Below are 26,997 nucleotides of genomic sequence, written 5' to 3' on the forward strand. Positions count from 1 at the left end.
TGAATGGCCCTTCCTGATGCAACTGGGATTGGAAATTTAGTCACCCATATCAAAGACGTGGGCTTAAGGCTGGTTTATGCTTGACACTGGTGTGTTCCACCAGAAATTAGATGGGTGGTCATTTATGCTCTGTGTGGCTTTTCCTCCGAAGTAGCCCTATTCTCCGAGACTATAGAGGGCAGCGTTGTGCTCCTACGTCAAAGATACTACACCCCACTACACACAGAAGTAGAAAACACTGTTGTTTCCAACATTTTAAAGCCTCATACTTCCTCACAAGAGTGATGGTGATTCCTGTCCCGGAATTGCTAACAACTTGTTGATCACGCTGATCTTCCATCCATCCATTCTCTTCCGCTTATCCGGGGTCGGGTCATGGGGGTAGCAGCTTCAGTAGGGAGGCCCAAACGTCACTCTCCCCAGCCACTTGGGTCAGCTCTTCCGGGGAGAATCCCAAGGCGTTCCCAGGCCAGCCGAGAGACATAGTCCCTCCAGCGTGTCCTGGGTCTCCCTCTGGGTCTTCCCCTGGGTGGGACGTGCCCGGAACACCTCACCAGGGAGGCGTCCAGGAGGCATTCTGACCAGATGCCCGAGCCACCTCAACTGGCTCCTCTCGACGTGGAGGAGCAGCGGCTCTACTCTGAGTCCTCCCCGGATGACTTAGCTCCTCACCCTATCTCTAAGGGAGAGCCCAAACACACCATGGAGAAAACTCATTTAGGCCACTTGTATCTGGGATCTCATTCTTTCGGTCATGACCCAAAGCTCATGACCATAGATGAGGGTAGGAATGTAGATCGACCGGTAAATCGAGAGCTTTGTGTTTTGGCTCAGGTCTCTCTTTACCACAACGGATCGGTACAGCGCCCGCTTCACAGCAGACGCCGCACCAATCCGCCTGTCGATCTCCTGCTCCATCTTCCCCTCATCATGAACAAGATCCCAAGATACTTAAACTCCTCCACTAGGGGCAGCACATCCTCCCCAACCCGGAGAAGGCACTCCACCCTTTTCCAGCTCAAGACCATGGTCTCAGATTTGGAGGCACTGATCCTCATCTCGGCCGCTTCACACTCGGCTGCAAACCGCTCCAGTGAGAGCTGTAGATCATGCCCTGATGAAGCCAATAGAACCACGTCATCCGCGAATAGCAGAGACGCGATCCTAAGGCCACCAAAACAGATCCCCTCAACACCTTGGCTGTGCCTAGAATAAAAGTTATGAACAGAATCGGTGACAAAGGGCAACCTTGGCGGAGTCCAACTTTCTCCGGAAACGAGTCCAACTTACTGCCGGGAATGTGGACCAGACTCCGACACCGGTCATACAGAGACCTAACAGCCTACATTACTCTCGGAGTACCCCCCACAGGATCCCTCGGGGGATACGGTCAAATGCCTTCTCCAGATCCACAAAGCACATGTAGACTGGTTGGACAAACTCCCATGCCCCTTCCAGGATCCTGCTGAGGGTGTAGAGCTGATCCAGTGTTCCACGGCCAGGACGAAAACCACACTACTCTTCCTGAATCCGAGATTCGACTATCCGATGGACCCTCCTTTCCAGAACCCCTGAATAGACCTTACCAGGGAGGCTTAAGAGTGTGATTCCTCTGTAGTTGGAACACACCCTCCTGTCCCCCTTTTTAAATAGGGGGACCACCACCCCAGTCTGCCAATCCAGAGGAACTGCCCCCGAAGTCCACGCAATGCTGCAGAACCGCGTCAACCAACACAGCCCCACAACATCCAGAGCCTTAAGGTACTCAGGGCGAATCTCCTCCACCCCCGGGGCTTTGCCACCAAGGAGCTTTTTACCACCTCGGTGACCTCATCACCAGAGATGGGAGAACCCGACCCAGAGTCCCCAGGCTATGCTTCCTCAATGGAAGACATGCTGGTGGGATTAAGGAGGTCTTCAAAGTATTCCACCCACTGACACACGACGTCCCAAGTTGAGGTCAGCAGCACACCACCTCCACTATAAACAGTGTTGGTACTGCACTGCTTCCCCCTCCTGAGACGCTGGATAGTGGGCCAGAATTGCCTCAAAGCTGTACGGAAGTCATTCTCCATGGCCTCTCTGAACTCTTTCGACACCCAAATTTTTGCCTCAGGGACCAGCCAAGCCGCCTGCCACTTTGACTACCGGTACATATCAGCTACTTCCAGAGTCCCACAGGCCAATAAAGCCCAATAGGACTCCTTCTTCAGCTTGACAGCTTCCCTTACTGCTGGTGTCCACCAGCGTGTTCGAGGGTTGCCGCTGTGACATGCACCGACAACCTTGCGGCCACAGCTCCGACTAGCCGCCTCAACAATAGAGGCACGGAACATTGTCCACTCATGCTTAATGTCCCCTACCTTCCTTGGAACGTGTTCAGAGCTCTCTCGGAGGTGGGACTTAAAGTTCCGTCTCACGGGGGACTCTGCCAGACGTTCCCAGCAAACCCTCACAATACCTTTGGGCCGACCAGGTCTGACTGCCTTCCTCCCCCACCATCGGAGCCAGCTCACCACCAGGTAGTGGTTGGTGGAAAGCTCCGCCCCTCTCTTCACCCGAGTGTCCAAGACATGCGGTCGCATGACATGCGCTGATCTTTATGGGCCGAATCATAAAGATATCTATATTTACGAACCTCTGCCAGAAGGAGGGCTTGCTCGTCCGCCATATTTTTCCACGCAGTACTGTCTGCGTAGTTAGGATTTTTCCTAAATGCAGGGAGTTTAAACTTTTGGCCCTTGCGGATGGTTCAAGCATAAACCAGGCTTTAGCCTGCTACACCACAGAGGGATAACAGCGGCCTTAATGTAAATATGAAAAAAATTAATAAATAAATAGATACTTCTAAAATGGAGAAAATACTCTGATGGTCTGGGCTGGAGCAAAATTCAGAGAAGTCCTGCACAAAGCACGCAAGATTACATGCCAACATCAACTCCCCATTAATTTGATATGCAGAAAAACAATACAAAACCTCTTCGTCGCAAACTTGACAAGTTAGTTATGTTTTTCTATCTGGTGTTTGCCCCTCTTTCTAAAGATGCCCTGGGCAGCTTACCATAGGGTCCATAACAAAAACAGCCACTGGGGGAGGGATTTCCTGTAAAATTTAATAGAGAGGATTGCTGGAAAGGAGATAATAACAATATGAGGGTTTATAGTTTCTTTCTTGTAAAGCAGCAGTGAGACAGATCTAAACTGGAACAGAAATGGCTCGTCTCTCTTTATTCATTGGGCAGGACTGTGAGACAACACTAGAAAACATAATGAAATCTAAGCTGAACTCAGACATTGGGTAACTGCTCTGTATTGTGTCATAATTGTTTTGAATATTGCTTTTGATACTAATTATATTCATAAATTCTGTATGAACATATTATTAACTGAGCTGTCATAGTTTTCTAAAACTACTTTGTAGGACAATGTCGCTGATTTTATTAATAGTTGTCTTGCTGATTCATGTCCTGCTGATGGTGCAAGAAACTGCATTTGCCAGTAACTGTTAGTCACAATAGTGGCCAGCCCTCCTTTTCTGACTGGAATCAGGCAGTTAGTTAAAACGAGGGGTTTGCTCTACTGATAACTTGCTCTGACTCACATTGCAGAAACATTCATAACTCTTTTCAGATTTTCTATCATTACAGCCAAAAACTTCAATGCATTTTATTGGGATTCTATGTGCTAGGCGAACACTAAATAGTTGTAGGGAAGCTTGATAGGCATCTGAAAAGAGCTAAATACAAGGACATTCTGGTCAAGAACTTGTTAGAGGGAGCCTTAGGACTGGAGTGGAGGTTCATCTTTTGCTGGAAATCCAACCCTAAGGAAAACAGCCAGGCTTGAGACATTTGAGGCAAGACAACAACCTTAAACATACAGCCAGAGCCAGAGTCAAAGTATACACCTAAATTCAGCATAACATCTGAAGCAATACTTGAAAATTGTGGCTCACAAGTGCTCTACATCAAACCTGACTAAGCCCGAGCTTTCTGACAAAGAGGGATGAACACAATTATTAATCTCTATTTACGCAAAGTTGGTAGAGACGTACCCGAAAAAAGCTGCTGCTGTAATTGACTTAATATATATATATATATATATATATATATATATATATATATATATATATATATATATATTATTTATTTATTTATTTTAAAGAAAACCATGTATCCTTTTGTTTCCACTCCAGTTATGCACTTTGTGTTGTCCATTACATAGCATTCAAACAAAAAACATTAAATTCTATGGTTGTGCTATTATTAAGTTTGAAAAAGAATGGGAATTATATTTGAATCAAAGTGAGTCAAGGTCAATCCAACCAGGGGAAGGAACCAGCACTCGAAGGCAGGGATTTATTTTAGCAAGGGCTTTCTCCCTCTCAGGATGAAGAGCTGGGAATACTTTTGTAATGTCAGGTAACAAAAAAAAAAGCAAACATAAATAAAACACAGCATTTGCCACCTAGGGTGACACACTCTCCACCTCAGACTAACAGATATTTTTCAACTTTCAAAACAAATGCATAAAATCCCTTCCTAGTGGGACAGAGTTGATTTGCTGCATAGAGTGTGTTGACAGAAGTGACTGTAAGTGCACCACCACGATTTTGAGCTTTTTTCCCCCCTCCTTTTGGCAGGATAGCACAGGAGCAGTGCTGTGTGTCAGTTCTGGAGCATAACATGTGCTCCACTGGCATCAACGTGGCAAAAGACCAGGGAGTCTGTGATTCTCTGCTCGCTGGCACCTGTGAGTCCAAGACAACAAAGGTTCGTTTGTATCTGTGTTTGGCATTAAATGCTTTGCGACTTACAAATCATGCAAGCCATCAGAATACAGAGAACCTAAGTATACGCTCTGTTGAGACAGATTCTGTTTTGCACAGCACCATTAAAACCCTGTCACAGCATTTCAAACGGGCTGAGGTCTAAAAGGAAACCGGGCCATTGCAAAACCTTGATTCTTTTCAACCGTTCAGTCAGAGATGAAGCCATGTGGCATGTTTGGGACAAGCTTGAGCTGGTGAACATATGACCTCAGATTTGACTTTAATAAACTTATAAACGTATAGAGAAGAATTCATGGTTGACTCAGTGTCTACAAGGTGTCCAGGTTTTGCAAATGAGCCCAAAGGATCAAACCTCCTCGCCGGTGCTGGAAAATATGTATATGTTTGTGTTGGGTTGCTGCTTTGCTTTTGCATCCATGCGGCATAATCACATCTCCAAAGGACATCCTTCCCTGTTGTGCCATGCAAAGTGATTCAGATCCCTTGAACACATTTTTGCCACATTAAAGCTTCAGAGTGTTATATTGTTATACTGAACCCTGTGGTACTCCACAAGTGACCCTAGAGTTTGAAGATTTATTAACATGAGCAAACTGGAATCTATCAGACAGATACGATTTAAACCAGCCTATTGCTTTTCCCTTAATCCCTACAGTATGCTCAAATCTTTGTAGGAGAATATTGTGATCAGCTGTATCAAATGCAGCACTGAGATCTAACAGGACAAGTATAGACACAAGTCCATTATCTGAGGCCATGAGAATAAAAGTGACCTTCACTAGAGCTGTTTCAGTGCTATGATGAGCTCTGAAGCCTGACTGAAACTCTTCAAGTAGGTCATTACTTTGTAAATGTTCAAAAAGTTGATTAGCAACTACTTTCTCAAGAATTTTAGATAGGAAAAGAAGATTAGATATGTCACGATTTGTCATCGTGAACCCGGACAAAGCACACACAGAGTTTGTTTAGACAGTTTATTGAAAGCAATGAATACTGGATGAAGAACAACAGAGTCTGTTACTGGACTGGAGGAGATGGGTGTAGGAGCTGGCTGTCTGCAGGTGACAGGAGAACAGAGCTGGATCTCTAAAGGAGTATTTGAAGCTCAGAGGAAGCCGGATAATCCAGCAACCAGCAGAGGCCTATAGAAGCTCAGAGGTGACAGGAAAATCCAACAGTTAGCGGAGGCCTTACTTGAAGCTCAGAGGAAGCAGGATATTCCATCAGCCAGCAGAGGCCTACTCAAGGCACAGAGGAGGCAGGAGAATCCAGCAGTAGTGATGGGTCCGGCAACACCGATGCGTTGGCGCATGTGTCGAGCTCATAGAGCAAAACCAAAAAAGGTCACGTGACCGATACAGGAACTGTTTCGAACTGACTGACGCGCCAAACTGTTTCTGTTCCCTCTAAGCTGCACGCGTGTGCATTTGCGCACAGCAGCGCGCACAGCAAAGCTATGCTGCACGGTAAATAAAATCCAAGCTGAACTGTAAACAAAATAACGGTTAATAATGGTTAATTTTAACCATTTTGCACACAGTCTCGCTCTGTGAGCGCCAGGTGCTGATCGGAGCGCACCACTGATGGATGGGTTGGGCAGACGCCTTTATGGTTGGGCGGGTTGCGCTGTGCGTCTTTGTTCTGAGCGTCGTTTCAGAAAAAACGGCTGATCTACCCTTAGTAGAAAGCTGCTACTCTAAGTAGTTCTTCCTCCCTTTGTCATACTCAGCATTTCCGATTTCAGAACAGATATCAGTCAGGTAACTAAACACAGTGCCCGATCAACCATTGAACGGGAATATGAGCATGAAAAAAAGCACAATCACTGGAAGCAAATAACGTGATTCACCATGGCAATGACAGGAAATAAGGTTGGAAGTACGCATGTCCTACGAGTAGAATTAGAAGTCTTTAACGAAGGCATATGGACAATATTAAACCATAAGAAACAATGCCGTGGGTGTTGAAAACCGCAAGAGAGAATTGTTGAAAAAGTCAACGCGATATGAAAGTTATGTGATGGAGAATTAAAGCTGTTTCCTCACACGTCACTCATTCAACACAAAAGGGGGAGTGTGTGTGTGTGTGTGTGTGTGTGTGTGTGTGTGTGTGTGTGGGGGGGGGGGCATTCAAAGGACATGGCAGCAAAAACTTTGTAAAAAAAATAAATAAAAAAGCCAGTCCACAAGCATCCTCGTTCACATTATTTATTGACTGTATCTAAAAAAATCTAATATATGTTTAATTCAAATGAAAATATAAAATAATACAATGCAACATACAATGATTTAAATTGTATTGTAATCATCAAATCAGTGTCAGTTAACTCTGTCAACCAGGTTGCCTGTAGGGATTTTTAAGGTCCAGCAGGTGTCAGTATTCAGTGACACAGTATCGGCACAGTATCAATACAGTTTGGCAATGTGTCGAAACGCTTCATAACGCCTCATCGACCCATCACTATCCAGCAGCAAACAGAGGCCTCACTTGAAGCTCAGAGGAGACGGGCAAATCCAACAGCTTAAACAGGCCTTACTTAAAGCAGAGAGGTGGGACAGGAAAATCCAGCTGCTGACTTAGGTGAAACACAGAGGTGGCAGGCTTCCAGCAGCGAGCAGGGACAAACCAGGTTGACAGACATGAAGTGAGTGGAGACTGATGACGAACCGGCAGGGAAGAGAAGACTGAGGGAGGCTTATGTAGGGAGGCTGGCAGGTGGAGTGAGTCTGACTAATTAATGTCCAACAGGTGTGACTGATTGCAGAGGGAGTGGAGGGTAAGATGAGTGACAGGAGGAGGAGGAACTGGAAACTAACAGGAAAAAAACTAGATCAAAACTAAACCATGACAAGATATAGGTCTGTAATTTACTAACTCATCTTGACCAAGAGATGGTTTCTTAAGTAAAGATTTAATAACAGTTACTTTAAAAGCCTGCGGTACATATCCATTTACTAAGGATATATTAATCATGTCTAAAATAGGGCCACTGATCAAAGGCAATACCTCCTTAAACAACTTTGTTGGGATTGGGTCTAACATACAGGTAGAAGGTTTAGAGGACGCTAACATTTTAGATAGCTCAGAAAGCTCTACTGCTTCTAAACAGTTCAAACACTGCGCAGGTTCTAAAGATTCCTCCAACGCTGCCTCACTTGCCGAGGACGAGGTAATCATATTTGGGAGGATGCCAATTATTTTATTTTTAATGGAATCAATTTTATTTATTAAGAACCCCATAAAGTCATTACTGCTAAGATCTAAGGGAATGGATGGATCAACGGAGCTGTGACACTGAGTAAATTTGGCAACTGTACTGAAGAGAAATCTAGGATTATTTTTGTTCTCCTCAATTAATGATGAAAAATATGCTGCTCTAACTCTGCGAAGGGTCTTTTTTTATAAAACAATACACTGACTTTCCAGATTAGGTAGGAATCCTCTTGGTGTGTAGAGTGCCATTTTCTCTCCAATTTCCTAACATTGTGCTTCAAGGAACGCAGCTCTGAATTAAACCAGGGAGCCAGCTTCCTATGAATAATCACCTTTTTTAAGGGAGCTACATTGTCTAATGCAGAACGCAATGAGGAAGTCATACCATTAACAAAGACATCTAGCCTGGGGGCTGAAATATAGACCTATGCTTCCTATGAACCGTCACCCAGCTGGCTTGGTTACCTGGCTGCTTGGGTGCTGCTGCTGGAGGACCGCTATGTGAAGTTACTCTATGTGGCTCCGCGCTAGCAAAGGGGCGTCTATCAGCTGGGAAGTGACAAGCAAACAGATAGGTGGTGAGGTGAGCTGACAGAATGCTGGCAGGTGAACTGAGGTGACTGATTAAAGGCTGGTGACAGAAGAGTTCTAAGCAGGCCAGAAGAACTGATGACATAAAACAAAGAACAAAATCAGACCAGAACAAAACCCAAACTATGACCTAAACCAAAACTAAGACAGAACCTAAACTAAGACAAAACTCAACTATGACATGAAGACATGCAAGGCAGATAGAGACATACTCCAAAAGCTGCGTGTTCTGTTTGTTCTAGTTCACTATAATGTAGGTCTAAGTGTCTGTTAAATATAATCCTAATACAATACATTGAAGTTGGTGGGTATAATGTGACAAATGTGAAAAATGTTGACATTAGTGTAAGCACTAGAGTTTTTCATTTTGTTGTGGTAACACTTAAATGCTCCAGAGAAGCAAACCCGCCTAAAAACGCTTTTGCTACCTGCACTTCATATTGTTAAAGGGATCCACGATTAGTTGTAACAATAGACTTTATTTGAGAAATATCTGTTTTAGATGTAAAAACAACGCAGCAAAAATAGGTAAGATGTTTAGTTTTTATAAATTTAAATCAAATATTGTCACATGGACGTTGCCATGTTGTTTACACTGCAATGCATTGTGGCCAAAACAGCAATAAGTAACGTTAAGCCTTTTCAGTTTGAACCAGAGTGTGTTCAAACTGTTAACAACAACACAACAACAACATAATAATAATAATAATAATAATAATAATAATAATAATAATAATAAAAATAATAATAATTAATAATAATAATAAAAATTAAACGATGAATGACACGTACCACTCGTAGGACAGTGTTAACACGTGTTTAGGGTCTGGTCTTTGATCCGGGGTTGGGTCCGTGATTTCACTTTCGGTACTAGCAGCGGTGCAGTACCTTCGTTATTTAAAAGGGCTTCCAGCGTTGCCCATCTCTGATGTTTCTCCCAGCGTCTTTCTGTCACAAGGAGGCGGGGTTTAGGCGCTTTATGGCTAAAAATAGTCGGCACTGCAGCTGGTTTTAGCTTGTGAGGGTAATGTCCACCTGTTAGCTCCTTCATCAATTTTGTTTGTACAAATGACATAAAGTCTTCTGGAGAGTGTTGAGAGCACAAATGTGGGTCATTCTGAAACTGTCCTCTTCCAACAGCTTTTTCTCATTGCAATTTAATTTCTTTCATGAGGGAAGCGATGAAGACTAATCTCACTTTTCTGTTTTTTGTTTATCGAAATTACAGCCAACAGCACACCATGTGGCATTGTCTAAATTTACACCAGTCAATCGCAATAAAGAAACAATTCGGGTCACCCTGTAGGTTGCAGTCCAGTAGGACCTAACCACGTCATAAACCCAGCATGCATTGCACATGTGGAAAAAATGTCAACCTCCGTGGGTAAAAAATATAACAAAGGATATACAATTTTTTTAAGTAAATATGAGTTTTTACGTATGACAAACAGCATTTTTTAGGTTGCTAGGAAAATGACATCATATTTAGGCCAACATGTTCAAGTAATCATGGATCCCTTTAAGAAACTATTCAGAGCACGTACTCTGAATACATTTAGTTTCTTTTTAATCAAAGAGATAATACCAAAAAAAAAAAAATGAATTGAAACTGAATGTACTTTATTTGTTTATTGTCTGCATTTGCAGGATGAGGCATGCCATGCCATGGAGGAACTGAGTTTGTTGCTGTCTGACAAATTATAGATTCAGATCTGACTAGAGCTAGGCTCACCAATGTTTAGTTTTTCTGTGTCTCCATCCACACTTAAATCAACCCACTCTGTTTTCACAACATTTTACCCATGAACACATCTGGAGAAAAATCAATTCCTTTAAAGAGGGGCCCTGCAGGTTTGTGCGTTGTTTTGAGATGATTATCTGCAGAGCAGCTTGTCCTTGCCTGATCAACTTTGTAGTTCGGGCTTGTACCTAAATGCTCTTCAGAGGTAGTGCGTAACAGAGGGTGTCCTAGATTATAGGATTGCCTTACTCAAAGGTGATCATGATATTGGGAACCGTATATGTATCTTTTAGTGACCAGTTTTAAACTGTTGAATGGAAATAAAATAAGGCAATCCACTGGCATGGATTCTTTTTAAATGCGACTAAATCACATAATCATTATAATTCTCTATTATACACTAACACCAACATAAAAGATGCAGAATCTTTTTGTACATTTTATCTCTAAATGGTAGTGAGGGCACCCATACCTCTCTGTCTGTCTTTGATTTTATGATCACTATTTGCAGTGTTTTAGAAGCAACTACTTCTAAAACTGACTCCAGAAACTGTCCACTGTAGATTGTTCTTAACATTGTTTGATGAATCCACATTTCCCATAGGGGTATGTGGCTGATGGTGTAAAGAAAGAAAATTAGTGTTGTGTTATTTATTTCTCTGTTGCATAAATGCTTCTTGGTTGTACTTTTTGTACAATTGGAAAGCCTGTTTGGGTTTCTTTAGTGGGAGCAAATTGGTAAGGAACAAGATTTGAATAGGTCCCCTGTTGGTCACAATGCAACACAGGACAAACAAACATACATTCATACCTGATGGCAATGGGACATTCCTCAAATGACATCACATTTGCCCGGGGACAGCCCGGGTTTCCCAGCTGGTCATGCAAGAAGAGTGCAAACTGGAATGGCAACATCCACAATATGAATCATTTTGAAAGATCACAACATCCCAGGAGCTTAATTTCAACCTGCTTTAATCAAGAAACTCAGTGCAGAACAGCTTATACGTTGGTTGAAACGCATAGAACTCAAAATGAGCAGAAAGAATGTGGTATTAGAAAGGTAGGAGAGGCTGTCCTCTCACAAACGCAAGGAAGAAACCCGCTGAATCAGAGTAAAATGATACCTAATACTAAGAGAAAAATACATTATTACAGGCCTATGTTTTGAATTATTATAGGGCTTGATGCAAATAATAGACTTAAATACAGCTTCTTTTCTAAAGTTGCAAAGTCAATCATCCCGCTGCAATCTGACACTCACATCCCATCTCACCTTTACACACACACACACCTCCGCAAACTCACACAAACAAGATTTCTGTGAGAGAAACAAGCGACTTTCTCCATGAAAAATGGCCAAAACGCACCAAACAAACCACTGTAATACAGATGCCGCTTCTAATCATCACAAATGCATGCATTTAGCTGGTATTTATACTCACCGGGACTTTTCCTGCTCTTGAAATGGTTGTCGAAGTGGAGGGGGGGAGGGGGGGAGGGGGGGGGGGGGGCTTCACGTTCAAAAACAACCCCAAGAAACTGCAACCTCACGAATGTTGCAAGCGACTTTAGAGAAGGAAAAGCCCAAAGCGGACTATGCAACACTGAAGCTCACATGAACAGCCCTTATGGATTGTATGAAGTTTTCATGCTGCTGGGAAAAAGCCCAATAAACGCTCACAAAGGTGTCTGAGGTCAGGCTCCATTGTAAAATCCTCTAAGTTACAAGATTGTATCCGACACTGACATTTCTCGGCAAAGATTCGGTGGAAAAAAGCAGATACCAATGCAGCGGTGTTTTGTTGTTGCCATACTATGTCTGTCGGCGATATTCAGGACAGATCTGTTACCGCTCTGTTTGCACGACCACAAGATGGCCGCAACGCATGCTAAACTCAGTAATTTGACGACATTTGAGGAATGCCTTATTTGGATACGCCAAATAACCTAACAGTCATGTTTCTGGACTGCAGGTGGAAGCCAGAGTACCTGGAGAGGCCCCACACATGCACTGGGAGAGCATGCAAGGCATTAATGCTACCAGCTGCGCCACTGAGCAGCCTTCTGGGGGAACGCACTCTGAATATCATTCATTGTCTATTTTTTGTATGGATTAATCAACCTGGAGATGAATAGATTTATGTTTTTTCAGTCAAAATAAGTCTGTTAGTTAATATGTTGAAGTCCATGGATACCAAAACTCAACTGATTTCCCACATGAGCGCGCCTAATTAATCCACACAGGACAACTTATCTATAGTCCTCCATTTGAAACAGAATGCCATCTGAACGTCTCTTTGTTTTAGGGCAGAATCTGATCCGTTGCTGTCTTTAATTGTGAAAATATTCTGCAGCAACAAATGTGAAAGGATGTTGGGCTAGTGTCTATCTCCAGCAGCACAAAAAGCCAGATGTTTGAGGTTCTGGTGTTGCGTACGATCTCACAGCCGCTCTACTGTCTTCAGCTGCAGGTTTCAGATTTAAACCTACGCTGTGACTCCTCTTCCTTACAGACTGTCATAGTGATAGATTGAGCACACGTCAACCAGAGGGGATGATGTCATCTCGTCATTGTCTGCATGTTTTTCTTACTGACTTCCTGTCCGGGTTGTTAGTCTTTCTGAAGCATGTCAGCTGGTGTATCTTCTCAAGTCTTCTTTATCTATTTTGAGCTCTACTAACTGGCCAATCCAAGCAGTTTAAACAGATTTAATCAAAAGTCTAAACAGACTGTCCCTGCCAAATTTCAACAACCAGCCCTCCACCTCTGATTTAGCCTTTCCTGTTTTCATTCCTGGCCTTTAGTCTGCTGCAACTGGAATTACCAATACTGTTGTTTTTTTCTCCATCCTTGCAGAATTGCAGGATTGACGTGAGTGATTTGCTCGCTCTCAAATGGGTTTTTTGTCTCCCCTTTTTTGCAGATGTGCTGTGACTGTTGTCTTCTGGGAAAGGCAGCCCACGAGCTGAACATACCCTGTGACCACAACCTGTCTGTAGGTTACCAGTGCAGCCTGGTATCACGGGCCTGCTGCACCGCTGGGGCCTTAGACAACCAGACGGCAGAACTTGGACAGTCTGAATGTAGGTAAAAACTACTAATTTGTATATCCTGACTATTATTTTGCATAAATGGGAAAACCAAACTGAAAGAAAGGAGAAAATCTGTGCAAAATTTCCTACTATAACGTTGGTTGCAAATTTAAGTCCTCACTGCCCCCTTGTGGACAAACATCAACATTGTACATGACAAGCATGGCAGGAAATAATATTTATCATAAAAAAATTGTTTAAAAAAAAGCCTATACCAATTTTTTATGTATTGGTTCCTAAAATATATTACTTAGAGCTGATTAAGAAGACTTTGCTTCTGAAATTAGCATATTTTCACCATATTAAAATGTAGCACAAATACATTACTTTTTTAACTTAATGCAGGATTTAAAGACATACTACCGGTGAAAGGTTTGGACTCATCTTTCTCATTCAATGGCTTTTCCTTGTCTTGATGTCTTTCTACATTGCAGACACACAGTGAAGACACTGAAACTACGACTCAAAACTATATAGAATTATGTATCAGACACAAAATGATGATATAACTCAAAATATCTTGGACATTTTAGCTTAAATCAGTAGTAATTTGGTTGATTCTAATTAATTCTAATTACTAATTAGAATAATTAGTAAGTCATAAAACGTCCCATATACGGTCTGCCAAAAGCCATGCAGAAGACAGCAAACATGTTTTTTTTTTTTTTTTTTTTTTTTTTTTCCAGTGTCCTGTCTAGCAATGTGGCAATAGGAATTGATGTCTCAATGCCAGATAGAGCTCGACAGATTTTGCTTTTACAAGTGGAGCGAACAGCTTTCGCCATAGTGCTCCACTTGATTTATGCTTGTAAATAGCTTTATTATGATTCCTGCAAAGAGAATTTCAAATTATATGGACATGACAATGGGAGAGTAAAGGAAGAACAAAAAGTGAAAGAAAAGAAAAAAAAGGGTAGAGGTGAAAGAAAGAGGAGATAAAAGGGAGAGAATGATAAAACCTTCTTTGTCTGCTCCATCACCTGGAAAGAGACACAAAAAGAACAGCACAACCAACAGACATAAAGCAACAGATACACTCGAATAACACCTAGATGCCATTGCTAAATCATATATATTATTATGTAAGCTGACATGTGTAATGTGATATTTGAAAAAAGAAAGTGAAAAAACATAAATAAATAAATAAATAAATTATAAGATTACTGTATATAAGTGAACACTTAATACCTGGGACCCAGCACCTGTGGGAGATGTGAAAGTGCACTAGTTTAGGTGAAGATTATCCAGAAATAGCTTGATAGTGATTGTGGAGAACCGAAGACCCACCTTCCCCGAGCACAGAGGCAGGCGTCAGGGGACCCGTAACCCCGGACTCCCAAAGGGGTCCCTAAAGCAGGTCGCCCAGGAGGGGCCGACACAGGATATCTGCAACCCCCCCCCCCCCCCCCAAGGAAGGAGCAGAGACGACCCCGAGGAAATCCCCCAGCCACTGCAATGCCGACGCCCTCAAGAGCCGTGGGGACGAGCCCGTGGGCTCCGCCGGCAGCTAGCCCCGCTGAAGTGGTCCCGGCCATGGGCCCAGAGGGCCAGAGGCCCCAGGGGCGCCCCGCCCCCGCGACGGGGGCCCCGGCCGACCCCCGGGGGGCCAGGCCCCACGAAGAGGCCGCCGGGAGTTTCTACATGCCCTGGGTAGATGAGACCAACATGGAATCTTTGGGCCTTTGTGCAAAAATATAAAGTGTTTGGGGAAACTAAAACTACACGACACCCTGAACACACCATCCCCACTGCAAAGCATGGTGGTTGCAGCTCCCACTGTGGATCACAGCTAAGGGAAGATACCCACAGCTAAATAACACAACTGTCAGAGGCTGCAAACGACTTGGGACTGGGGTGGAGGTTCGTCTTTCAGCAGGACAACAACCTTAGAACAATGCACGGCATCTGGGCCTATCGCACAAAATCACACTTTTTTTAAGTTTTAGTGGTTGTGTACACAGACTTGTTTTAGAACAGGTATTAACATTATGGATCTAAAGTCTAATACTGCAAGAGCAAGGCGGCCTTTACATTGCATAGCTATGAACACAATCTATTTACTGTGTTTCATGCAGTACTCAACAAGGATGACACCGCTCGAAACGGAGGTACATCAGGGGCAGACGCTGCATGCAAAGGTAAGGGGTGCGATGATAAAACCAATGTGATAGTCCGGACTCAAATGCTTTATCCTTATGGATGCCTTCGTGGCTATTATGCTATCAAACAAGCGTTCCTGGTCTGTGTTGTTTCAAAGGAAAGTGCGATCATCTCTGTGTTGGGAATGACACCTGCGTCTGCAGGATAGGCTATAAACTCAAACCCGATGGGAGGAGCTGTGAAGGTAAATGATCTTGTTTATGTTCGCCCTTTAGGGGAAGGATTTGACAAGTATTTTGGAGATAAAGAGATGTGTGAAGAGCAGACAATGGAAAAAATAAAATAAAATAGAAAGTTATGCAGTGACAGAGCATAGATTTAGCCAGTTCTGTTGGTTCCTCAGACATCAACGAGTGCTTGCTGGGATCCAGTAACTGTCGGGGCGGAGAGCGTTGCATCAACACCGAGGGCTCCTTCCGCTGCATGAGAGAGGTCAGCTGTGGGACCGGCTATGAGCTCACTGAAAACAACAACTGCAAAGGTCGGCTGCGTTGTCCTTGTCACTCGTTCCTTTGGCTGGTGTCAATGTGCAGCGGGTCAACTTGCTTTTCTGTCTCGACTTCTTCCAGACATCGACGAGTGTGAGACGGGCATCCACAACTGTGGTGAGCAGTTCATGTGCCAAAACTCCCAGGGCTCTTTCCGTTGTGTCCCTAAGACCACGTGCAGCAGTGGCTTCATCCAGGACGCGCTGGGAAACTGCATTGGTGAGACCATTATTTGGTAAAGAGTTTTCTGCACAGCATCCGGTGTTTCGAGGAAATCGGGTGAAAACACAGCAACTTTATTAGTGCAGAAATATTTTATTATCTGAGCAGATGGCTGCCCTTCATCAGGTGTTTCAGACATTTAGGAATGATGTTGATAATGTTAGATTTTTCATCTCTGGTTTGTTTTTCTGTGACGTTCTCACAAACAGATTTAAGTTGATTCCGATTTCTTTTTCAGAACCTATGAACTATATGTTTTCTAGTCTTTCTGCAATGTCCATTTATTAGTCATTTTTATAAGGAACAGAGGCGATGATATGCCCATTGTGTGAGAGCAATCGCTAAAAAAAGTGTTTTTCTAATGTTTTAAAAGAAAGACAAAAGCTGGCATTTTAAACTGGCTTTGGCATCTTATACCTAGCTTTACAAATACATTACATAGTTTGTGGTACAGCTACACAATATATTGAATAACAAATGTGCACCATTAAGACCGCAAAGGACTGTTTGAAGGCAGCATTTGATTGGATCTTATATATCAGGTGTGATGCATTCATGCTCTGTAGATATGTTTTGTCTTGCCCGCTGACTGCCAAAGCTTGCCAAAAAATTCTGCAGGTTTTATGACAGATGGAGCAGGATAAACTAAGGCACCCTTTAATATTGCATTCACACTTCCTGTTATCTACTGAAAGTCTTGCTTTCTGTTCTCTGGCATACTGAATAATCTGCAGACGTGTCTTGACATGGCATAAAAACTACAGTTGTCTTTTTATTAACCTCCTAAATCTCTGTGCTACCTCTGACTTAAATTTACAGACCCATCTATTAGTGCAAATAAGAAAAGATGGAACTTATAAAGCTTTATTCTCCAAAAAGAACCCATTTCCAGGACAGAAATGACATCATAATCAATAAATTAATTACGTCTGCGTTTGTCTTTGCAGACATCAACGAATGCGTCTCCCAGACTAGTCCGTGCCACAGAGGGCAGATCTGCGTTAACACGGTCGGCTCCTACATCTGCCAGAGAAACTCCGTGAACTGCGGTCGGGGATACCACCTCAACGACGACGGCACGCGCTGTATTGGTACGACTAGAAACAGCGCCTCCTTTAGGCCTTTTAGCCCTTCAGACAACCAAACTGAGGCAGATGTCTGCGTGCGTCTCTGCAGATATTGACGAGTGTAAAGGACCCGAAGAAGTCTGTGTAGGTCATGCTTGCATCAACCAGCTGGGCTCGTACCGCTGCGAGTGTGAAGCTGGATACAACTTTAACAGCATGACCCGGCTCTGTGAAGGTAAAGGCTTTACCGTCCATTGGACTAAAGTGTTGCAGCCACGATAAGAAGACTTAAATCTTCTCCCTTATATTATTTATCACAATCTTTTCTTCTTTTTTTAGATATTAATGAGTGCAGGCACTACCCTGGACGTCTGTGTGCTCATAAATGTGACAACACCCCAGGGTCCTACCAGTGTAGCTGCACCACGGGATTCAAACTGGCTAAAGACGGCAGGAATTGTGACGGTGAGAAAGTACTTCAGGGAGGACCAGCGATCCGCTAAGACGAACGCTTCGCACCTTCCACAACCGTCTTTTCTCTTCGTAGATTTGAATGAGTGCGAGAGTAACCCTTGCAGTCAAGAATGCGCCAACGTGTACGGCTCCTACCAGTGTTACTGTCGACGAGGCTACCAGCTCAGCGACATCGATGGCATGACGTGTGAAGGTAAACGGAGACCCTGACACACCTTACTCCTGCCTTTGGCAAAGATTAAAGTCATTGTCCTCAAATGCAATAAGAGGTGCCTCCGAATAACATGTTTAGAGAAAATGAAGAAGTAATCGATTTTCCTGAATATACACCCTGTTGTGACTTGTTTTCATGTGTTTCTGTCGATTTGTGCAGACATAGATGAATGTGCCCTTCCTACTGGAGGCCATATTTGCTCCTATCGCTGTCACAACACCCCAGGCAGCTTCCACTGCTCCTGTCCTGTCAACGGCTACACCTTGGCCGGGAACGGGCGCAGCTGCCAGGGTAAGCCTCTGCCGCCGGATTATCGTTAGTCGCTAGATTTCTGTAGACGACTTGCGGATTCAAGTCTGGGAACGTTTCTAAAGCCCTTTTCTTCCACCTTCTTGGCATTCCAGATGTTGACGAATGTGTAACGGGGATACACACGTGCACAGAGAATGAGAGCTGCTTCAACATACAGGGAGGGTACAAGTGCCTCTCCTTTGAATGTCCCAGTAACTACAGACGTGTTGGACAGACGTGAGTATCTGAATGCTGAACTGGTTAGCAATTGGTTTGTCTTATAACAAAGGCAAAATTAGCAGGTCTTTCGTAGATCATACAACGAGGCGCACATTCTGTAATGCTCCGGTTAGGTCTTAGGAGGCTATTTAATTCAGTCCCTATTCCTAATTTAGAATAATGCTAAGTTTCTCTTTAGTACAGTTGCCAAAGTTACACAGTCATAGCTCTGTTGAGCCATCCAGTCACCCAGCTGCCAGGAGTAATAACTACAATCATTGCCAATGACACAATGCAGGTGACTGTCTGTTGTGGCTGCATGCTCACCCAGGGCGGTGAATGCTGGAGTAAATGCTGCAAGCCGAAGACTCAATGCAATCTGCTGGGTTTCCCTAGACAGAAAACATTTTAAGCAATCCGTCTGTTTGATTTGACGGAGTTAACTTTGTAGAGTTCCTCGAGACGACATGTGTTGTGAATTGGCGCCGTACAAACCAGATCGAACTGAAACTGAATTAAATTGACCACGTTGAAATCATTGTCCCGTGTTCTCGGACTGCTTCGTGTTGGAATGATTTAAGAAATTGGCTTGTGCATGTTCTCTTCTTTGAGAAGAACGACGAAACGCACATGGATATGTTTATTTTTGACTTTTCGTTTTTGCCACTTTTCTCACCAAGACTGTACCCTCGGCCTTGTATTGAAACAGCAGAACCTCTTGCATGTTCCCTCAGAGGGCACCGTAACTGACATTACCCTGTTAAAACTCATGTTTCTTTTACTGCATGCATTGCATGGTCATTGGCATTTACAACCACCCCCCCCCCCCTCTCTCTCTCGACCTTTTCCCCTCCCTCTCCCCCCACCCCTCTGGTCTTGCAGTCGATGCGAACGCTTGCTTTGCAACGACTCTGTCGAGTGCCCGATCTTGCCCTTGAGAATAACCTACTACTACCTCACATTCCCCACCAACATTCCCGTCTTCACCAATATCTTCCGCATGGGCCCCTCCCACACGGTGCCCGGCGACGACATCCAGGTGGCTCTCACTGCCGGTAATGAGGGGGGGTTCTTCAAGGCTGAGCGCACGGCCACCGGTGGCGTGATGTCCGTGGCGAGGCTCATCGACAGGCCACAGGATTTCCAGCTGGACCTAGAGCTGAGGCTGCGCCGCTACGGCACAGTCTCCATTTACCTGGCTAAGATTCTGGTGTTTGTCACACAGCAGGAGCCCAGAGTACCATACAACCCTCACCAGGAATAAACATAGGACTATTAAGGATGAAACACGTTAGTTTACAATGGAAAGAATTTGTCTGACAGAATAATGATGATACGATGTAGACTACTATATTCTTCAAGGTACAGGTCTCTATAATATTGGCTCCCGTAGTAAAGATGTTTAGAAAGCCTCAAATAAGTTCATAGCACCGATCAGAGTGCTATGAAGTCTCTGGTTACGGTCCCTGTTTTTTTTTTCAACACTTTGAGTTGTTTAAACTCATTTTCGCTGATTCCGGTTTCTCTTTAGGTGCCGTGATAAAGAGCACTCCAAATACTTTGATATTAATCATTCGTATTAGGGGCCAAATGTGATGTCAGATATGTATGTGAGGATCATTAATGTTTGAAATGTTTTAGTATTTTAAAGGAAAGACAAAATGACATTTTAAAATTAACGTTAGCATGAGTAGCCCTGTTAGCATTAGCAACTGTAAACATCAGTCTCTGTATGTATCCCCTTAAAAATGGATAGTCCTTTACTTCCCAATCACTGCCAACACAGGTTGAAATCATAAATAAATGTTTAGTGGCTGCAATTGTACATGAGCTAACCTCCTGTACGCCACTCTGGAGGACATACAGAACTGAGCGATACGCAAAGACTGTAATGCTAATAAGTGATTACGTCCACTCTACTTTTAAAGGTAGAGTGGACGATTTTTCCAGAAATTTAGGTAAGAAATGCTCAAGTCCCTTTTTGATTAATGCGCAAGACCATCCTATCTGCTCTTCCGCTCCACAGGAGGATCATGTGAAAAAACATCCCAAATCCACTCTGGTCTTATTTCTTTCTTCTGAGGCCGTCCTCTTCTTCTCATGAACTTGTAAGACAGTTTGCTTCTTGTGACTCTCAGCCATTTTCAAACTATAAGTTTACAGTCCTGCAGCTCTCCCAGCGGTCTGATTCTTTTTCTGAATACATAACGTATTGACTGCTCTCAGGGTGGAAGGACCATGTCACCCTGTATAATAAAACACGTTTCTGAACAGGATTACCAACTATAGCTTTAAGTATCTGGGAAGTTGCAAACTGTGGAAACCAAATCTTGTCCTGGATGTGTCCCCATGGCTATGTTTTGTGCCCTCATTGCAACCACCCTGTACGCCAGGAATGCAATCATTTAGAACCCTGAAATGTCTTGACACAATCTCTTAGCCATAAATTTCTAGAGACTTTCTGTCAGTAACTGTTTTTTGTTTCAGGCAGGCCCGATAAATGTTGATATTTAGACTTACAACAGTGTAAGTTACAGAAAAGATCAACATTTTTTTATTCAAACTTGTGACCAGTATTGCTTATTATAAACAAAAATGTTTTACGTTGCCAGTAATAGTAGTTATGTTTTCCTTTGTTTTGACCAGTGGCACATTTCTATGTTACGTATACATTGACTGTGAGTCAGCAAAATTACCACATCCTCGATGTATGAAATGGTTGGTTGCATAAACACTCAGAATTCAAACTACACCAACTAGTTAGAATCTAGTATGATGTTTAGACCCTCGATAAATTTCAAATTTTACTTTAAAATCTGACCCATCTTCTCTCATTCAGCCAGTCGCCCGCGCCTTTTCTCTTACGCCTGAATATGTTGCCCGTTGCCTTGCCCCAAACCTGGGCGGAGGCAACTTTTTGTGATGTCCTAGCAACCACCTGTTGCAACAGCAATTTAGCGGTTTTGCTTTCAGCACTCTGGGTGTCTTTGCTGAACTCCTTTCAGGGTTTTTTGTCTCTCTGTTGTACCAGCTGAACAGCCGATTGTTGAGCCGGAGGCAAAACAGTTCTCGTTTAAATGGCTTTTATTCAATTTTTCCGCTACGCTGGCTTCTCTCTTATTTTGAAGATAGCTAACCTTAAATGTTGTTCCTTCAGCAAGAACGTCCACGCAAAAGAGGGTTGCAATTAGCATCAACTGGTAACACTTAAGAATTAGTGATGCAATTAGAAAAATAAAAAGGGAAAACAGTTTTTGAGTTTGTCCGGTCGTGCCGAAAGTCTATCTTTCTGTTTCTCCAATTTTTGTTTCCAGTTCTGAAAATTCGCCTTTTACTGCAGAATCTCACATAATTAAAATGTCCTACAGGTCACTACCAGCAATCTTTGGAAAATGCTTTGCCTCTCTTACCGTCCTGCTCACTGTGCGTGGTGGCAAGAAACACTTCGATACTTGACAAGCCTGGTTTTTAACAGTTTTAAACAGCGGAAATGACTCTTTGTCACAATAACTAATTCTTTTTGTGGAAGTGTTTTATTCTTTCGATTACAGTGCTTTTATTACTAGGATGATAATTCCACTGATTTAATGCAATCAAATTAAAAGTTGGATTTTTAAACAATTTTCTATGCTATGTTATGCTACTGCAAGAACCAATCAATTCATTTGAAGGCTTTTTAAACATTTTTACTAGAAGAGCCAATAAACATGGATGACACTTTGTAAATGATCACAGTAAATGACTATGGAACATTTTAAATACAAGGTTAAAAAAATCCCTCAGTCTCTAGTAACTGTGACTTTAATTGAAATTATGGGACTATGACAGAATAACTGCTCTGTTTTTCTTTTCTTTTTTTTTTTACATAAATGTATTTAGATGGCTTCTTTTTGTACTCTCACCCACCATAATCTTTTTCTGACCTTCTATAAAAACTTAGAAAGTTATTAAAAAAAGAACATTCGTTTTGGTCTTCAGTATTTTACATTATCAACTGCTTCAACTAAAACTTTGAACATTACAAGTTAGGATGTGTTTATTTGTTCCTTTTTGGTTAATGCATTGTCAAAGCCACAACTGTAGGTGGCGGCCTAGGTCTGAGTAAATGGTTAAACGGTAACGACCCAAGTATGCCTTGTGAGTGAGTCGATGACGGTTGCATGATAAAGTCTGACATTCTGCAGTGTTTTATGGTTTTGGTGCTGGATGAACACTTTTCTATTAAATCTGAGATAGAAATAACACATGTTCAAGTCAGATCCTGTTCTTGATAATGGTGCACTGTGGGGTTTTAATCAAATGCAGCGATTAGCGGCGTTAGGTCGGGAGGCCAAGTCGCAGTTGTAGGCATGAAGAGCTCCTTCCCATGGTTTCACATTTTTTGTATTCCAGTGGTTTCAGCAGAGAGAAAATGCAGCTGTGCATGCAAATTCTCCAGTATTCCACCCTAGCATATTGCTTGAAATGATTCGTTTTAGATCAGCCTGCATTGATGTAACTCACAAACAGAAATCCCATAAAGCGTACATATTAAATTGCTTTTTAAACAAAAAGATCTGATTTGCCATTTATAAGCTAAACACAGCAGTACTCTCAACGCAGACACCTTGATTTTTCCCCATTTGGTCAAAGTCAAAGTAATTTTACACCACCAAATTACATTCATAAACCCGACTGGGCCTAATGTATTGCCACTCCCACATCCCACATGTCAGTCACCGTGCACCGCATCGACATCTCTCTGCAGCAGTTATTTTCATGCACATCTTTTTGGCTTCCATGACATTTAATGGGAAATGCAAAGATTTCCACTGCGTACTGCGGGTGCAGACCCCAAAGCAGACAGATAATCCAAAAGCAGGGAAAGTAAGTGACATGCGATGGGATGCAGCAGTAAAGGAAGGGGGGGAGAGGGTGGGGGATGAGTATAAATAGTTCGACATGTTGCGAGGCTGCTGCCCAGAGCCTGCGGCTTTTATTAACTGTAAATTCAGATGTCCTGTGTTCCTTCTGTCCTGAGCCGCCAGGCCCGTGAGGATGCACTTGGTTCCTACTGGGGATATCCTTAAAATAAGAACCCGGTGGTACGCAGAGTTTCCCCCCCTCCCCTCCCCTTTGACATTGAGTTATGGGGCTCTGGGCTCTGGCCGGTGGTCTGCACAATTTGTGGTACAGCAACATCACCGCACACAAAATGAATGATGCCCTGCAGTGTTTGTGTTGGGGCGTTATCAATGTGCCGACTATAAATAATAATTACCAAAAAAACACAGGGCCCTAAGCTTGACCAGAGCACTTTTATCCAAAAAGACTGTTTTTCTTTCTGGTCTGTAGGTATTGGGGTTTTTTCTCCCCGGCTGAGCCACGTGAGGCGGGGAGTGCCGAGGAAGACGTGCATGTGTTCATGTGGCTGAAAGCATGTTTGCATGGATGAGCGTTAAACTGATTTGCCAATGCGGACATTTTTCTGTTGACCCTGTTTTAAAGTGCCCACCTGTATGTTCAGCGTCTTGCAAAAAGGGTTCGTCCCCCTTTTGTCACGTTGCATGCACAAATATCAACGTATTTTATTGGAATTTTATGGACGAGACCAGCAGTAAATAGCACATCCTTGTCAAGTGGAAGTAATATGATAGATGGCTTTCAGTGTTAAAGAAAAAAAAACAGGAAAACTGCATTTGCATTCACCATCTTTACGCTAATAAATCATTGCTTTTAGAATCCACCTGTTTGGTACATAGGCTTCACCTTGTAATTTACTCTGTTTAAGTCCATCTGTTCTGTGAAGGCCTCAGAGGTTTGCTGGAGAACATTAGTGAACAAATAGCATCATGCAGACCAAGGAACACAGCAGACAGGTTAGGAATCAGCTTATTTTAAAGTTCAAAGCAGATTAAGGCGATGAAACAATATTTCGGCTATAGGGTCAAATACATTATCTGACAATGGAAACAGTATGTCACTGCTGAAGACATTGCCAATTAGCCAAATCAGTGGACCCAGCAAGCAGAACACTAAAGCAGCCAAGATGTTAGATCTGGAGGAGCTGCACAGACCCACAGCTCAGGTGGGAACATTTCTCAACAGGGCAGCTTTTAAGTCCCTTTCAGAACATTCTTTGTTTATTACGCCTGAGAATCAAAGGTCCCAACATAACAACAACCCCGAACATACATCCAAAGCTGCATTAGAAAGGTTTAGATCTAAGCGGATTTGTGAGTAGGAATGGCCCAATCAAAGTCCAACCTGAATCTAATTCATTATCTCAGGTGAGACTTGAAAATCGCTCTTCACAGACCATCTGCATTCAGTCGACCGAGCTTGAACTGTCACGCAAAAAGAAAACGGCCAAAAGATTTTGTCTCAGCACATTAAAAGCGTGTGGAGACATGTCCCGAAATGCTTACGGCTGTAATTGCTACCAAAGGTGGTTCTGCGGGGTAGTTTATAAATGCAGAGGGACTTAATACAAACGTGAGCTACACTTTTTATTATTATTTTTTTTTTTAGAATTTCTATTTGTAAAGAAAACCAGGTGTTGTTTTCCATCCACTTCACATGTATTCAGCACATCATCTGGCTTATCACATCGCATCCCGTTAAAATACTTTAAAGAATTTTTGTTGTAAGGTTCCAAAATGTAAAAACGTTCAAAAAGGGGCATGAGAATTTTTGCGAGGCGCTGCAAGAGGGGGCATTTCACGCTTTGCTGTCCTCTCATAAATTCGCTCCCTACCTCAGCAGCTTTCACCTCGTCCTCCAGAGCCCGGCTAAAGGCAGCGGTATTATAAACTAGTAGAACATTTTGTGGGTTTGGCCTGGACCAAAGCAAAACTTGGACCCACCCGCTAATTGCTAATTACAAGCCCCTATAGTGGCGGCTTGACTTTTCGTCAGGGGCTCCTCTCCATGCTGTCCAGGAAAGGAGTGCAGCAACTGAAACCAGGCCTCGGGCTTTGAGCTGCGGCGGATGGGTCCCCCGAGGAGCACCGGAGATCCACAGCCCCGTGACTCACATGTGGCTATACGGCCGGCCGTGCACATTAAATTGACCTATACATGGCAACTCTCATGTTTTCGTAACCCGATATAACCGCACACTGACAAGTCTCCTCTGTGAAGGCCGACCATGAGCGGCCTAATTTAACATCAAGGATTCTTTTTTTTTTTTTAAAGTTCCTCACCGTTTCATAGACGAAGTGTTGATTTACGAGGGTGTAAATGCCTTTAAAACATCTCCCGAACTCCCATGCGGCAGACAGGAAGTGAAAAGCGATGCTCCAGGTGGCGTTGGCTTTGGGAGCCAGTGGAGGCCCTTCAGTGTCTCCGACCTGTCACTGATTAGTCTGTGGAATAAACAAAGTCCTAAATAATAGGATGAGAGCTGCCCCCGGGGGAGAGGACGGGGAGTTGTTTAGTCATGTTGCTCGCAATTTAGGAGTCTTTTAGAACATTCCCTTGCCACATAAATCCTCCTCGGGAGATTATCTGATGTGAAGCAAAGGGATGCTCAGCAAATCCAAATATTTTTCCTGAGCAGGTTGTGGATCATTCTTTGTGAGTGCAGTAATTCATTTCCCACACAGCTTGACACAGGCCATCAGAAGAGCATCGACGCCGGCGCGAGTCTCCACAAGCTATAAAGTCTGGATGTAGCCTGAGTTTTGGCCATTCCTGGTTTATTATTCTTCCTAACCACGTGGATTCTGATTATTCCTAATGCCGAGTGCTATATCCAGCACCCTTGCTGTCCTGAACAGACAGTGTTTGTGTAGCAGCCATTGAGGGAATCCCACTGAGTTCTTGATTATGTAGTGGGCAAAACTCTAGACTAGCTTGTAATTGTGAGCTTTAGAAAGCTAAGGTAATTGAGTCTGAAAGCCAGAAATAGAAGGCATCTTAAGATCGGTGGCCTTTGGTGTTTGTTATTTTTGTTGGAGTATATGTTTTATTCTCTTTTTTTAAGAGCCCCAAGGCTTGAACGCTCTGACACCGTCCGCTGTGTAAAGTCCTGCCAGCCCAATGACATCGCCTGCATTCTGGATCCAACACTCTCCCTTTCCCACACCTTCATTTCCTTGCCCACCTTCAGAGAGTTCACAAGGCCAGAAGGTAGGTACCTGTTCCTCTTCTTCTCTCCCTCCTCTGTTTTTGTACTGGGTACATTGGTTAAAACGAACACAAACGGTTGCAAAAGGTACCAAAACCGAAGAGAACGGCATTAGGCCGTTTTCATTCAGAAAAGGTTCTGTTTCTTTTCTGGGCCAAAACTAGCAGTCAACACAGATTCACATGAAATATGCAACTATTACGCATTACAATGAATCTCCGGCGGCTGTAGAGATAAAAACGAAGCAGACCCAATTAAATGCAGCAATTTTGTGTCCTATTCATTACAATCCAGCTCCATGCAACTGTACAGTGCTGTG

The 26,997-nt window shown here is 43.2% G+C and overlaps 1 protein-coding gene across 1 annotated transcript in view; it reads left to right on the forward strand.

Annotated features, from left to right (window-relative positions):
- fbln1 (fibulin 1) overlaps positions 1 to 26,997 on the forward strand; it is a gene marked incomplete in the record, with an annotated part of 57,787 nt that overhangs the window by 10,744 nt on the left and 20,046 nt on the right. The window contains 13 exon segments of the mRNA XM_036132498.1: positions 4,643 to 4,772; positions 13,265 to 13,424; positions 15,509 to 15,571; positions 15,691 to 15,777; positions 15,937 to 16,074; positions 16,163 to 16,300; positions 17,251 to 17,394; positions 17,480 to 17,605; positions 17,710 to 17,835; positions 17,918 to 18,037; positions 18,218 to 18,349; positions 18,463 to 18,586; positions 26,535 to 26,680. Of these exon segments, the coding sequence (XP_035988391.1) occupies positions 4,643 to 4,772; positions 13,265 to 13,424; positions 15,509 to 15,571; positions 15,691 to 15,777; positions 15,937 to 16,074; positions 16,163 to 16,300; positions 17,251 to 17,394; positions 17,480 to 17,605; positions 17,710 to 17,835; positions 17,918 to 18,037; positions 18,218 to 18,349; positions 18,463 to 18,586; positions 26,535 to 26,680 (1,634 nt within the window).

This window comes from Fundulus heteroclitus, unplaced genomic scaffold, assembly GCF_011125445.2.
Source record: "Fundulus heteroclitus isolate FHET01 unplaced genomic scaffold, MU-UCD_Fhet_4.1 scaffold_52, whole genome shotgun sequence".
Lineage (NCBI taxonomy): Eukaryota > Metazoa > Chordata > Actinopteri > Cyprinodontiformes > Fundulidae > Fundulus > Fundulus heteroclitus.